Consider the following 15,579-nt stretch of genomic DNA (forward strand, 5'->3'; position numbering starts at 1 on the left):
GGGGTTCTCCAGGCAAGGGTACTGGAGTGGGGTGCCATTGCCTTCTCCGACATATACTTTAAACTCCACCACAGACAGGGGCTGACATATACATGGACTGGAGGTGGGGGACGGACACAGGAAGCTGCCTGCCCCATGCAACTGGGAAAGCTGTGCTCTTGGCCTCAGAGGAAGAGGCCCCAGGGTGGCCACAAAGCTAGACCACAGGCTGGGCTGGGGGAGCCAGAGGACTGTGGGTAAAAGCAGTCAGCAGAACACTGCAGCATGGTGCTAAGGCCTGCCCCGCGGGCCCGAGTCATGACGGCTGGGGTGTGAGCTAGCAGGTGGCCTGCTGGCTGGCAGGGTGTCTCCAAGCTCCCAGGTGTGTGATGCTTGTGCACAGAAGGAGCACAGGCATGCCAGGCCAGAGCGGGTAACTGAGTCTTTCTGAGCCTTGGTGTCCTCTTCTGCATAATGGGAACATGACCCCGTTCCTCCCAGGCTGCGGTGGAGATAACATGAAACCATTTATGCAAAAGCTCTTTGTAAGCTGCTAAGTGCTGGGCAGATGTTCCTGCAGCTGTGAGTCAGGAATAGATCCCAGCTCTGGGGCCACCTCCCCCACCTGCTCCCAGACCCAGGCAGCTGTGGGCTCCATGAGGCTCAGGGATGCTCCTAATCGGGCTTGCCTGGGGTTTTCCCACGCTTGGGCTGCATACTTCTACACCCGGGGAAGGACAGCTTCCTTTTTTGGGTGGCTCTGATGAGAAAACCAGGCTCAGTCAGGTGCCAGTTACCAAGGAGGACCCCACCCACCGCCACCCCCAGCACCAGGAAGGGGCAGCCATGAGAATCAGGCTGCAGGTGCAGATGGGCCCATAGGGAGGATGGTACAGGCCCAGCCTGGAAAGACACAGCCCTCCCAGGCCCAGAAAGTCTTGCTCACTCCAGTTCATCTGTCTTTCCACTCACCCGTATCCCTTCAGCCTGTATGTGAAGAGTTGTTGTTTAGTCGCTAATTCGCGTCTGACTCTTTGCAACCCCATGGACTGTAGCCCACCAGGCTTCTCTGTCCATGGGATTTCCTAGGCAAGGATACTGGAGTGGGTTGCCATTTCCTTCTCCAGGAGATCTTCCCGACCCTGGGATTGAATTCATGTCTCCTGCATTGGCAGGCGGATTCTTTACCACTAAGCCACCTGGGAAGCCTCTTACAGAGCCCTTGCTGCTGCTGCTGCTAAGTCACTTCAGTCGTGTCCGACTCTGTACGACCCCATAGACGGCAGCCCACCAGGCTCCCCCGTCCCTGGGATTCTCCAGGCAAGAACACTGGAGTGGGGTGCCATTTCCTTCTCCAATGCATGAAAGTGAAAAGTGAAAGTGAAGCTGCTCAGTCGTGTCCAACTCCCAGCGACCCCATGGACTGTAGCCTACTAGGCTCCTCCGTCCATGGGATTTCCCAGGCAAGAGTACTGGAGTGGGGTGCCATTGCCTTCTCCATGCAGAACCCTTAGACGTAGTCAAATAACAAGGCCCTGCAGAAGACCGTGAGGATTGAAGGTGATGCCCTGAATCCAACCCGATGTATTCACTAGCCCTCTGACCTTGGGAACATCACTCTGTGCTTCAGTTTCCTCCTCTGTAAGATGGGATCTGAACAGGACCAAGTCTTAGGGTTGTAATAGGTGTAAGTTTCTCAGCGGCAGCCCTCAGTCCCTGAGGGTTTGCTATTATTATAAAGGAGAGAGGCTGCGGAAATGGGTGTTTATTGAAATAGCATTCATTCAAGCAAAAAGCATTTATGGAGCACCTACTGTGTGCCGGTGCTGGGGCGCTCAGTCCTGGCCCTCTGGGGGCCCTGAGGATGCTGTGTTCAGGTGCGGTGAGGAGGCCGGTAGTGGCGGCCCGGTGCTGAGTGTGGGAGCCTCTTGTAAAACCGCTGCGCAGCAGGCAAGGTGCACGGCTGCGGAGAGCCGGTGGGCCCCTCCGGCCCGGCTTCACCACACCCACACCTCGCCCCAACCCAGATCCGCTCGGTGACTCGGCGGATTCCCGGGGTGGGGCGCCGGGGTGGAGCAGGACCTTAAATATACGGCCTCTGGGTCCTCCCCACTTCCTGCCACACTTGAACTCCGCCGCCTCCAGTGAGTAGGGTATGGATCGGGTGGGGGAAGGGGCCGGCCGAGCCACCTCCTCCCCGGGCGGCCTGACCCCCGATCCTCCCGCATCGTCCGGTCTGTCTGCCTACCCTAGTGCCGCCCTACACCATCGTCTACTTCCCGACCCGAGGTGCGGCCGCTGCTCCTTTAGGAGGGCGAAGGGCTCCCGGCAGGACGCGCAGTCTGGACAGCGCCCGAGGCGGAGGCGGGACCCCGGGGCGGCGGGGCGGGGTCGCCGGCTGGGGTCCCGCCGCAGCGTCCTTTGTGGGGGCAGGGGGCCCGCGGGCGGTGCGCTCTATTCCTCCCTCTCGGGTCCCTCCCTGGGCCGAAGTGGGTTGGGCCTCCAACCCTGTCCACCTGGTCCAGACGCTGTGGGGGCCGGGGACTGCACTCTTTATCCGCTGCTCATCTTCTCAGCGGGCTCAGACTCTGGTCTGTGTCCTGTCTCCACATCCAGTTCCCATCCACTCCTGACTTCCCCAGGGGGCTGCTGCGAGGCTGGGGTCTCTGCCCACCCCCACTGCCCCATCCTCCCCTCCCCCAGGGCGCTGCGAGGCCCTGCGCATGCTGCTGGCCGACCAGGACCAGAGCTGGAAGGAGGAGGTGGTCACCAAGGAGAGCTGGCTGCAGGGCCCACTCAAGGCCTCCTGCGTGAGTGACGGCGCCCAGGCAGGTGGGGCAACCCTTGAGTAGGGGGCAGCTGAGCTCAGTGTCCCTTACCGAGCCGTGCCCCACCCCTCCCAGCTGTATGGGCAGCTCCCCAAGTTCCAGGATGGAGACCTCACCCTGTACCAGTCTAATGCCATCCTGCGACACCTGGGCCGCTCCTTTGGTGAGTCCCGAGGCTGAAGGCAGCCCAGTCCAGGAAAGCTCCTGAAGGGTCCCACCCAGATGTCCTGGGATCTGGTCCTACGGCTGGGGGATAGGCCAGATGGCCCTAGAGGAAGGGGCAGGGCCTGGGTTAGGAGGGTTCTGGGTGACAGGGCTGGGGCTTCTAGCCCCCCAGGGCAGGGACCACATGGCTTGGGCCGGCAGCCCTCCTGGGTTCATCGCTTCCTGGATGACAGCTCAGAGGTGGTCACTGGCCACCACATGGTACATGCCGCTGTAGTCTAGAGTCACTGTGGGTGTGACCAGGAGCTTCAAGGCTGGTCTCCTCCTGCCCTGGCCTCACCCGAATCTGCAAAGCCTGGTGCACACAATGAGCAGGTCTGTGGCCTTGTTTCAAGGGTGGCAGGAATGTGGCTTGGGGAGGTGACTGCCTCTTTTTCGGCCAGCTTGGGGGTTGGGGGGTGGGTACAGGAGGATGTGGGAAGGGGATCCCACATCAGGGAAGTCAGGGAAAGGGAGTGGGAGCAGCCAGGCCCAGGCCCACCCTGACTTCTTCGAGAGCCAGGGTGAGAGGACGGGGCCTCTGGTGTAGCCTGCCTCTCGCCGTCCCACCCCATGCAAGTCCTGCACTCAGAGGGACACGACAGTCTGCAGAGCCAGGTTCTGGCCAGGCCCCACAAGCGGGCACCCCTCGGGCCTGGGGAGGCGTAATCAGAGCCTGGCTGGCCCTTGCAGGGGGACAGCTTGGAGGAAGAACTGGGGGTGGCTTGGGCTGGGAGTTCCCGAGTCCCAGGGACCAGGGTCTGGTCTCAAAGACGAGCGCCTGGACTCCTGCTGGGTACGTTCCTTAGGCTCGTGGAGACAGGAGTGACAGAATTGGGCAGAGCGGACCCCCCAGAGCAGGAGACCTGGGTGTCCAGACCTGAGGCCTTCAGGTCTGGGGGGAAGGGGAGCACTGAGTGGGCCGGACCCCAGCCCGGACAGAACGTGACCCTCCACCCGGCCGCTGACGCAGGGCTCTACGGCACAGACGAGCGGGAGGCGGCACTGGTGGACATGGTGAACGATGGCCTGGAAGACCTCCGCAGGCGCTGCGGCCACCTCATTCACCACAAGCGCGTGAGCCACTGGGGCCGGCGCTCAGGGCTGGGGCGGGGAGGCTGCCTGGGGCCAGGCCCACCGCAGGCCACCACAGGCATCACTTCCTTTCACAGGAGGAGGACAAAGCCCAATATGTTCAGGAGCTGCCGGCGCACCTGAAGCCTTTCGAGACCCTCCTGTCCCAGAATCAGGGGGGCCAGGCCTTCATCGTGGGCAACCAGGTGAGCACTGGGGGAGGTTGGAACTCCCCCAATGTCTTCGAGAGCCAGGGTGAGAGGACTGGTGACTGGTCTCTGCTCCCTGGAGGTTGGAACCTCCAGCCATTGGAGGTCCATTTTTCAGATGGGCAAACCGAGGCCCAGAGCAAGGCCGTGACTGGCTCCTGGAGCAGCCAGTGTTCTGCCCCCTCAAGCCGCGCCCTCTCTCTCCTGATACCACTCAAGCCCTCCTGCCCCCTGCCCTACAGATCTCCTTCGCCGACTACAACCTGCTGGACCTGCTGCTCAATCATCAGGTGCTGGTCCCCGGCTGCCTGGACCCCTTCCCCCTACTCTCGGCCTACGTGGCCCGCCTCAGCGCCCGGCCCAAGCTCAAGGCATTCCTGGCCTCCCCGGAGCATGTGAACCGTCCCATCTTTGGAAGCCGCAAAATATGAGCCCAGCCTCCCCTGGGAGAGGGGCTGCCCTTGAGACGAATAAACACGGTGAGAGGAAAGCTGTGCTGTGGTCACTGAGGGACCGGGTGGCCACTGGGGATTCCCAGCCCTTCCCAGACTGTCTCAAAGAGGATGAGGGCTGGGCCTTGAAAAAGCTTCAGGCCCTCAGAGCTGCCAAGATACAAAGAGGAGTTCCAAGTCCAGAGAGGAAGGTGAGATTCCACACCTCCAAGATCCACCCTGGAGGGCTGCCTGCAGGAGGGGGTTGACCTCCCCAGGGCCGCAGCAACCTGGGAACCCTCTCCAGCTGAGAAAAGGGCTGCCGTGTAGGGAACGCGCAGTTCCTGACAGCTGTGTGATGGGTTCCGTCACCCAGCACAGGCAGGGTGACTGGTCTCTGCTCTCTCCGCTGCTGCGCACACGCGCCACTTGGAGTGACACACACCCTCGAGTGTTTCACACGCATGTCCATGTTGCCCGTTCTCGTGTGTCACCCACGGTCACCCGCAAGCAGTGTGAAAGGTGGCCAGCAGGGCCCAGGTGTATGGCTGAAGACAGTCCTGGGAGTTCTGGGCACGCCGTGCTGCTTGGGGACCTGGGTGGGGGTTAGTCAAGGTCCTCCAGCTCCTGGGGCCTCTGTCAGCGCCCCCTCCCACCATGGGAGCACCCTACCACCTGCCCAGGCCCAGCCCAGGTCTCCTTCCTGCAAGGCTGTGACCGCTCAGCCTGTCCCAGGCCTCCTGCTGCTCCTGGGACAGTGTGGAGGCAGATAATTCCAGAAGGCCTGCATTCCCAACGCAGAGCTCTCATGGCTCCTCACTGCTCTCCAGGCAGAGTCCTCAGAATGATGAGCCTGCCGGGCCTTCCTACATCTGAATTCTCTGGTTTCCAGAACTTTCCCCGCCCCCAGCCACCTGGTTCACCCTTAGAGCTGCTCTCTGCTCTCCAGACAGCCCACCTCTCCTGCCCCTCCCTGCCTTTGTGCTGCTGATGACCCACTTCCCCGCCTCCACCTCCCCTACCCCACTTTCCCCACCTTGCCTCCCCGACTTTCCCCGCCACCCCCCACAGTCATGCCCCTCAGCCCTCTCCCAGGTTCCCTGGGCACTTCTGCCTCTCCACTCTGTGGGTCTGGCCTGCCCAGTTGTCACCCCTCCAGCCCTCCCCTGTGAGGTCAGAGACCGGATCAAGTTCATTTCTGCCTCCCCTGACCCCAGGGGAGGTGCTGCTGACTCACCTTTGTTGTTACTCAATGTGTCTGACTCTTTGTGACCCCATGGACTGCAGCACTCCAGGCTTCCCTGACCTTCACCATCTCCCAGTTTGCTCAAACTCATGTCCATTGAGTCATTGATGCCATCCAACCATCTCATCCTCTGTCATCCCCTCCTCCTCCCACCCTCAATCTTTCCCAGCATCAAGATCTTTTCCAGTGAGTCGGTTCTTTTCATTAGGTGGCCAAAGTATTGGAGCTTGAGCTTCAGCATCAATCCTTCCAATGAATATTCAGGCTTGATTTCCTTTAGGATGGACTGGTTTGATCTCCTTGCTGTCTGAGGGACTCTGAATAGTCTTCTCCAGCACCACAACTCAAAAACATCAATATCTGTGGTGGTGGTGGTTTAGTCACTAAGTCGTGTCCAACTCTTTGCGACCCCATGGACTAGCCCACCAGGCTCCTCTATCCATGGGATTCTCCAGGCAAGAATACTGGAGTGGGTTGCCATTTCCTTTTCCAGAGGATCTTTTAAAACCAGGGAGTGAATTCAGGTCTCTTGCATTGCAGGCAGATTCTTTACCATCTGAGCCACCAGCGAAGCCTGCAACCTCCTTTAAGACAAGCCACAAGCCAGGATTCGAACCTGGGCTCTCTGGTCACAGAACCTTGCTTGTAACAACTCTCCCAGCTTGAACCACTCTTTTTTATATCCTGGTCCAGGGTGACTGCAGTTACCAGGTGCCCTGCAAGCTGGTAACTCTGGTGACCCCCTTCCCCCACTCAATTATATGGAGACAGGAGCCCTAACAGGTTGGGCTTCCAGCCTTTCGGGGTCGGGGTGGAAGTGAAAGTGGTTCCAGTTTAAAGGCTGGATCAGGAACTTCCCTGGTGGCACAGAATCCATCTACAAATGAAGGGGACATGGGATTGATCCCTGGTCCAGGAAGACTTCACATTCCGAGGAGTAGCTATGCCTCTCTGCCATAACTACTGATGCCCACACACCTAGAGTCCATGCTCTGCAACAAGAGAAGCCACCCAGTGAGAAGCCTGTGCACCGCAGTGAAGAGTAGACCCCACCCTCGACAACTAGGGAAAGCCCGGGTGCAGCAACAAAGACCCAGTGCAACCAAAAATAAATAAATAAAGAGTTGCAGGGGGAAAAAAATGGGGGTGGGGTGGGGACTGGAACATTTAAAGCCTGTTGATCGGATTTGCTCTCCAGCTGGGGAGGAGGGACAAGCAGTTATGGACTCAAAATGCCAGTCCTTGTGGGCGCTCCCAGTCCTCAACCAGCTGCAGCTGGGTCAGAAGAGGTGGAATAAAGGGGTTGATCTGTTTCTGTGAGAGTTTGCCCTTTGGTGGCAGCTCTGAGACTTGATAATCTCCCTCCCTGGGGTATTAGACCAGGGAGGTTGGGGGTTAGGGGTTTAGGGAGTCACCGCTGACCTGTAGAAGCCCAGCCTGCTATGGGGCCTTGAGTCCAGGTCTCAGCCTATGGGCTCTGCTCTGCCGCCACTCCAGAAGCTGCGGGGACGTCAGCTGAGTCCTTCCCAGGCTCGTCTCTGGCCTGCACCACCTTTTCCTGGCTCCGTCAAGGTCCTGGATGGCTCTAGCTTGGGCTCCATTCCCCGCCTCCAGCCCACTCCCCCTGAGCCCACTTGGTGAGCCACCTGAAGACTCTCTTCCCAGCCCTGGAGGCTGGAACCCCTGGCTGCCTTTCCCCAGGTGTATACCCTCTCTGTGGAGAAGACGATGGCACCCGACTCCAGTACTCTTGCCTGGAAAATCCCATGGACGGAGGAGCCTAGTAGGCTGCAGTCCATGGGGTCGCAGACGAAGAGTCGGACACGACTGAGCGACTTCACTTTCACTTTTCACTTTCATGCATTGGAGAAGGAAATGGCACCCCACTCCAGTGTTCTTGCCTGGAGAATCCCAGGGACGGGAGAGCCTGGAGGGCTGCCGTCTATGGGGTCGCACAGAGTCAGACACGACTGAAGCGACTTAGCAGCAGCAGCAGCATACCCTCTTTGGGCCTGTTTCCTCTTCTGACATCACGAAAGGCCACACAGTGTTTACCAAGCACCTTCTGTGTGCCAGATACTTGGTGGGCCCTAAAACTTCCATTTTACAGATGAGAAAACTGAGGTCAGAGCTAGAATTTGCACCCAGGCAGACTGACGGCCTAGCCTACATTCTTTCCCAAAGAGCCCCAGAAAATGCTCTCAAATGTGCTCTGCACGAATCTAGCCATCAACGGAGTGGTTATTTGCAATGTTAATGTTAGTGACATGTTAAATTTCCTGATTGCAATCAAGAGGGAGCCACAGGAATTTTAGAAGCCAGATCACAGGTCATGTTCAACTGCTGGTCTGCTTTGCAGTTTGCTTTCAAGGCCGAGAGGCTGGAAACCAGCTCTGCAAACATGTGGAAATGAAACCAGGGAGAGCACGAACAACTGGGAGGATCCTCTCATGACCCTATGGAGACGTTTACCCCCAAGAACTGTTGAGTATTTGTCCAGGAAGTGCTTTTGGCAGCAAAACTTGAACTCCAAATCTTCCTCTTGGAAGACTTTCCATCGGGGTGGGGGTGGGGAGCCTACACATCTCCAGATGGGATTTTCCACAAAGTCAGGAAAATAGCCCAGGATCCCGCGAGCTCTGGTTACTATTCCTCCAACTTACTTGCCTGAGCCTTGATCTTAAGAGAAGCATCTAGGGGAGAAAATAAACGAAGGCTTTTAGTTCGCCCATTGGCTGATCCCCTGCTAGGTTCTGGCTCAAAAGTGTGTCAACCTTGAGAAAATGGTGGTTTCTCAAAGATTTGGGCTCAGTATGTTTAAGTCTCCAGCTAGACCTACTGATTAGGCCACATCTGGGGAAAGTTGGTGGCTCAGTGTTCAAGAACCCACCTGCCAATGCAGGAGACGTGGGTTCCATCCTTGGGTCAGGAAAATCCCCTGGAGGAGGAAATAGCAACCTGCTCCAGTATTCTTGCCTGGAAAATCCCATGGACAGAGGAGCCTGCTGGGCTACAGTCCATGGGGTTGCAAAGAGTCGGACATGACCTAGTGAGTAAACAACGAGAGTGGAAAGTTACCATTTTGAGAGTTTGAAGCAGTGGCTTTTCCCTCTTATGCCAAAAATAAGGCAACTGGGAATTGGGCTCATAAATCAGGCTCCTGGAGACTGAGACACACAGCTGGCTTGGTCACTCAGCTCTAACCTGGTAATGTCTGTGGGCTTCTCTGTGAGACTTCATTGTCTGCTGCTGGTACCAGCCTCTGCCCCCCAGACACGTGTGACCCAAACCCAAGCCCTAGCCCTGGGCACAGTGTGGTCCAAGGGCTGAGCCCTGGCAGGGAGCTGGGTCCATCGGAGTCCTCCCATGACCCAGGCAGGGCAGTGCTGGCCAGGCACCAGGAGCTTCCTCTGCAACCAGAGCTTTCTTTTCTTCACGAAAGTCTGTGAGGGGACTTCCCTGGTGGCCTAGGGGTTAAGATTCTGCCTTCCAATGCAGGCAACACGGATTCAATCCCTGATCAGGGAACTAAGATCCCACATGCCACGGGGCAACTAAGCCTGTGCACCACACCTTCTGAGCCCGCCCACCCGCCGCAGTGAAGGCTCAGCACAGCCCCTGCACAAAAAGAGTCAGTGAGGGTGTGACTTCAGAGCAAACTGTGGGGTTGGTTATAGCTGAGAGAGTTGAGCCCGTGTGTGTGTGTGTGTGTGTGTGCGTGAGAGAGAGAGAGAGAGAGTTTTCAGCCATGATTCCAGTCTCCCAGAGGCCATGTCCTTCCTCTGATTTGTTCACATGACCTCAGACATGCTTCTGGTTTGGAGTTGAGCTTCTGTGATTTCAGCTGAAAGAGACTGTGGCAATTTTCAAATATGTCTACAGATCCATTTTCCCCGTCAGAATTTGGAATCAATCTCCTACCCCTTGGGTGTGGCTGGATGTAGTGACTTGTTTCCAGCTTACAGGTGTGGGAGAGATGGTGCAGATTGTCCGGGACTAGGTCGTGGAAGCTTTCTGGCTTGCTCCTGGCTCCCTCTCTCGGTGGCCAGCCAACCAGGAAGACACTCAAGCAGCCCTGGGGAGAGGTTCAGGTGATAAGGAGCGGAAGCTTCCTGCCAAGGCAGCACGAAGTCACCACCCATGTGAGCAAGCCATCGGGAGGGCCTCCTCCAGCCCCAGTCGAGCCTTCGGATGGCTGCAGCCCCAGCTGCAATGCTGACTGAAACCTCATGAGAGACTGCATTAACCACGTGTTTTAGTTTCTAGTTTTGTTTTGTTTTGTTTTGTTTTGGCTTTACTGGGTCTTAGATGCAGCATTTGGGATCCAGTTCCCTGACCAGGGATCAAACCATGGCCCCTTGCATTGGGAGTGTGGAGTGTTAGCCACTGGACCACCAGGGAAGTCTGATTTTCTGTATTCTGATGCTCTGACTTCTAGGGCCTGACTGACCCTGCAGGGTTAACTAATTCTCATTGGAAAAGACCCTCATGCTGGGAAAGATTGAAGGCAAAAGAAGAGGACAGCAGAGGGTGAGATGGGTAGATAGTATCACTGACTCAATGGACGTGAATTGACTAAACTCGGGGCCATAGTGGAGGACAGAGGAGCCGGGTGTGCTGCAGTCCACCACTTGGTGACCGAACAACAACAAAAGCGATGGTAAACAATTGGCCTGACAGTGTGCCTTTCAGATGCAAACCAACCAGTTCAGAGCCCATGTCCCGCCTCCCTCAACGGGCTCTTATACCCTGGCCATACACCTGCCATAGTCACCCCAGGGCCAGGTACCAAACAACCAGAGATGGCCCCTATGCTCCAGAGCCCACTGCAATGATCCAAACTCACCAATCCTTGGCCTGCCTACCCTGCCTTGTGTGTTTCTTTCCATGGAAACCACAGTAGAGGCTCTGCCCGAAGTTTCCCATCTCCCTCTGCCTCCTGACCACCCCCGGGTACATCCTCGGGTGGACGCCCCCCCACCCCTACCCCAGAATGGCATGCCCCGTTCTCTTGGGATCTGTGAGAAACTATTTCTTCGGTGGCAGATGCCTCTTGATCTGTTGGCCTTGCCAGACCTAAATAATAATAAAGACAATATTTAAAACAGTGACTCTGGGCAACAACCCCTCAGTCAAGCCACTCCCAAATTTCTGACCCAGAGAAGGAGATAATAAATGTTTATTATTTTAAGTGAATAAACTTTGGGGTCATTTGTTAGACAGCAGTAGATAACTAATACAGGGTCGGAACCAGGCCAGCAGCATCTGGTCCCAGCGTGGGATGGACATGGAGCAACTTTCCGGGTTCACAAAGCAAGGCAGGTGCTCTGAGGTTTCATGAGCTACTTCCCAGAGGTTTTCTGGTTCCTTTGGTTGAGGTTTGGTGTCTTCTCTGACACCACTGGGCACAAGTGCTGGTTAGTCCTCGGGATAAAGGTGCATTCTTCAAACAGGAATCTTTCCTTTGATGATCTCAATTCCTGATTGCAAACCCAGCACAGCCCAACGCCCCAATGCATATTCCAACAATTAGTTTTTCCATGCAGGTCATTCACATTGAAGAGCAGCTAATGAGCTTGACTTCAGGTCCCATGCCTTCCCCTCATTTGCTCTGTGATCCTGATTGCCATACCCAAACAAGGCAATACATCTAAAACAGCTCTGGACTTTTCGGGTGCTCCAGTGGTTAAAAACCTGCCTGCCAGTGCGGGGGACACAGGTTCAATCTCTGGTCAGGGAAGATCCCACCTGATGTGGGGCAACTAAGCCCATGTACTACAACTACTGAGCCACACACCTTGAACCTGTGCTCCACAACAAGAGAAGACACCGCAACAAGAAGCCGGGACACTGCAATGAACAGTAGCCCCTGCTCACCGCAACTAGAGAGAGCCCATGCGGCAAAGAAGACCCAGTGCAGCCAGAAATAAACAAATAAATCATTAAAAAATTCTTATCTGTGTCTCCCCTACTGCTTCGGTTTCTGGATAGAACGCTGACTAATACACTATTTAAACAGAAGAATAGGATACTTCCCTGGTGGTCAAGTGGCTAAGACTCCACACTCCCAGTGCAGGGGCCCAGGTTTGATCCCTGGTTAGGGAACTAGATCCCACACTCTGCAGCTGAGACCTGGAGCAGTCAAATAGATACAAATAGGCATTTAAAAATAAATTAATACAATTAAATTTAAAATTAAAAAAAAAACAGAAGACTCACCTATTGAGGGCTGTCTCTGAAAAGATTGATTTTCTATCTGTTGTGATTAGAACAATCCATTTGGTTTTTATTCTTCTTAAAATTTTTTTTAATTTTAATTGAAGGATAATTGCTTTACATTATTTTATTGGTGTCTGCCATACATGAACATGATGGCTTTTATTCTTGAATAACATGTTGATTTTAAAAATTGAATAATAGAAAACTTGATTTAAAAAAACTTTACTTGCAGAGGAAATCTCAAAGTAGTAATATTTCTTTATTTCATTCTACACGCAAGTGCTCAAATGATGACTTCGCTGAAAATGTCGAACTTCAAGTTTTGCTAGAGGTCAGCACATCATCAGTTGTTTTCTTTCCCCTCTTGCTCAATTGCATTCTTGTGCAAACGTATGATGAAAGAAGAGATGCCACCTTCCCAAGATGTTGAGATAGCCCCTAAGGTAAGGGTGATGAAAATACCTGCAGAGCTGGCTTCTTACAAAAATTGTGTTCAGCCATTTATTGAACATTTATTATGGGCCAGGCATTGAGCTAGAGGTTTTCTTTCTTTATTTTTTTTTTAAATTTGGGGGGTCTTCATTGCTACATGCGGACTACCCTCTACTTGTGAGGCACACTTGGCCTCTCTTGCTCAGGGCATGGGCTCTAGAGCGCAAGCTCAGAGTTGCTCTGAGCCATGTGGAGTCTATTTTATACATAGTAATTTGTATCTGCTAGTCCCAAACTCCTAGTTTACTTCTCCCACCCCTTTCCCCTTTGGTAACCACAGATTTGTTTTCTGTTTATAAGTCTGTTTCTGCTTTGTAAATAAGTTCATTTGTATCACTTTTTCAAGATTCCAAATATAAACAATATTGTATGACATTTGTCTTTTTCTGACTACTTCACTTAGTATGATAATCTCTAGGTCCATCCATGTTGCTGCAAATGGCATTCTTTCATTTTCCCACTTTTCCCTGGTGGCTCAGACAGTAAAGAATCCGTCTGCAGTGTGGGAGACTGGGTTTGATCCCTGGGTTGGGAAGATCCCCTGGAGAAGGGAATGGCTACCCACTTCAGTATTCTGGCCTGGAGAATTCCATGGACTATATAATCCAAAGGGTCACAAAGAGTCAGACACGACCGAGGAACTTTCATTTTCACAATTTATGGTAGGTGTGCTTAAGCATGTGTGTGTTGCTGCTAAATTGCTTCAGTTGTATCCAGCTTTTTGCAACCCTATGGACTGTAAGTCCGCCAGGCTCCTCTGTCCATGGGATTCTCCCCACAAGAATACTAGAGGGGGTGGCCATTCTTTTCTCCAGGGGATTTTCCCGACCCAGGGATCAAACCTGTGTCCTCTGCATTGCGAGGAGTATTCTTAACCACTGAGCCACCTGGGAAGCCTCCAGACTAACACATATATACTTCAGTGGGTGAGTGGTTTAATATACCAAGGAATATGACTCAGGAATAAAAGGAATGAACTGAGACTTCCGTAGTGGTCCAGTGGCTAAGACTCCACAATCCCAATGCAGGAGTCAGGGGTGGGTTTCGATCCCTGGACAGGGAGCTAGATCCCACATGCTGCAACTAAGAAAAAAAAAAGGAGACTCCTCGTGCCAAAACTAAAAGACAGAAGATCACAGGTGGGGCAACTAAGACCCAGTGCAGTCAAATTAATTATTTAATTGATTTTCAAAAAGAGGAAAGAACTATTGATTCACAGGGCAACCGGAATCCAGAGAAGTGTGCTGAGTTGGGAGGGAAAAGCTGATCCCAAAAGCTTACATACTGTTTGATTCCATTTATATAACATTCTTGTCATGACTAAATTATAGAAATGGAGGACAGATTGTGGTTGCCAGAGATTAAGGACAGGCAAGGGGATTGGAAGTGTGGAGTTGGGGCGGGGTGGGGGGGTGGGCGGGGGAGAGACGTGGGTGTGGTTATAAAAGATGATGTAAGAGATTGTGGTGAGGAACTGTTCAGGGTCCTGACTGTGGTGGTGGATGCGTGAACCTACACAGGTGATAAAATTGCATAGAACTAGAAATGGCACCCCACTCCAGTGTTCTTGCCTGGAGAATCCCAGGGACGGGGGAGCCTGGTGGGCTGCCATCTATGGGGTCACACACAGTCGGACATGACTGAAGCGACTTAGCAGCAGCAGCAGCAGCAGCAGACACACACATTCACATAGGAGTCCAGCTGAAGCCAGGGCACTCTGCACAAGATGGTTAGATTGTATCAGAGTCAATATCCTGGGTGTGACTTTGTAGCACTCCAGTTTTGCAAGATGTTATCTCAAAAGGAAAAGTTTAGGTCAAAAAAAGTAAATAGATATAAAGGTTCTAATTAAAAGACACAGGATGTCAGAATGACAAAAGAACATTAAATTACATTCTATGTATAAGAACACATTTCAAGTGTAGGATACAGAGAGGCTGAAAGTGAAAGGGTGAAAAAGGCATGCTGTGCCACCTGAAAGAAAGTGTAGCTGCATCAATATCAGGACAACAGCACTTGGAAGCCAAAAGTCAATACATAATGAATGAAAAACTTAAAAAAATATAGAGAGGGAATTTTGTTAATGAGAAAAGCCTCAATATTTATCCAGAAGTAAAAAAAACTCTAAGTTTGTATGTATCTAATACCATGGCCTCAAACTTTATAAAGCAAAACATGATGGAGTTGCAATGAGACATACACAAAGCTGAAGTCATTACGTGTGTGTGTGTATTTGCCAATCTTGTTTCATTTATATTTTCTTTCAGTCTGTATTCAGATATTTTAACATGCTTCTCTTAGTAACTGATAGATCGGGCAGGGAAAAAATTCAAAATAATATGGAAAAGCCAAACAACCACAGAATACACTTTTATTTATTTATTTGGCTGCATTGGGTCTTAGTTGCGGCATGGAGGATCTTTCCTTGAGGCACATGGACTCTCTAGTTGTGGCTCAGTGGTCGAGGAGCGTGGGCTTAGTTCTACTGCATTTGGGATCTTAGTTCCCCGACTAGGGATTGAACCTGTGTCCTCTGGATTGCGAGGAGGATTCTTAACCACTGGACCAGGGGAGTCCCAGAATACACTTTCTTTTCAATACGCGTGTAACATATACCAAAATTGATTCCGTAGAAATGTCAGTGCATTCCAGTGGATTGAAATTGTAGAGTCCGTTGCCTGTGCACAGAGCAAGTGAGCTAAAAGCCAATTTCCAAAAAGACAACTCAGATGTTTGTGATTAAAGGACTATTTCAGGAGCTGAGTCCTCATGCCAGCAAACCACAAGTACCACAGAGAATCATTGCTTCATAGAAAGCGAACCAATATGCAAAATGGTAAAAGAAAAATTTACCTCAACTTGTTTTTAGAAAATTAGTTAATTTATTTATTTAATTT

At 52.9% G+C, this 15,579-nt stretch overlaps 1 protein-coding gene across 2 annotated transcripts; it reads left to right on the plus strand.

The window, feature by feature from the left end:
• The first annotated feature begins 1,912 nt into the window (after nucleotides 1-1,912).
• GSTP1 (glutathione S-transferase pi 1) lies at nucleotides 1,913-4,784 on the plus strand. Of its 2 annotated transcripts, none has more exons than XM_006072724.4 (7): nucleotides 1,913-2,123; nucleotides 2,233-2,268; nucleotides 2,683-2,789; nucleotides 2,883-2,970; nucleotides 3,985-4,088; nucleotides 4,184-4,291; nucleotides 4,537-4,784. In XM_006072724.4, coding segments are annotated over exons 1-7 (633 nt in total). In that variant the 5' UTR covers nucleotides 1,913-2,122; the 3' UTR covers nucleotides 4,726-4,784. The 2 variants fall into 2 exon arrangements, with proteins under 2 accessions (XP_006072786.1, XP_044799707.1); XM_044943772.2 differs by having other exon boundaries at nucleotides 2,115-2,132.
• The last annotated feature ends 10,795 nt before the right edge of the window (nucleotides 4,785-15,579 follow it).

This window comes from Bubalus bubalis, chromosome 5 (genome assembly GCF_019923935.1).
Source record: "Bubalus bubalis isolate 160015118507 breed Murrah chromosome 5, NDDB_SH_1, whole genome shotgun sequence".
Lineage (NCBI taxonomy): Eukaryota > Metazoa > Chordata > Mammalia > Artiodactyla > Bovidae > Bubalus > Bubalus bubalis.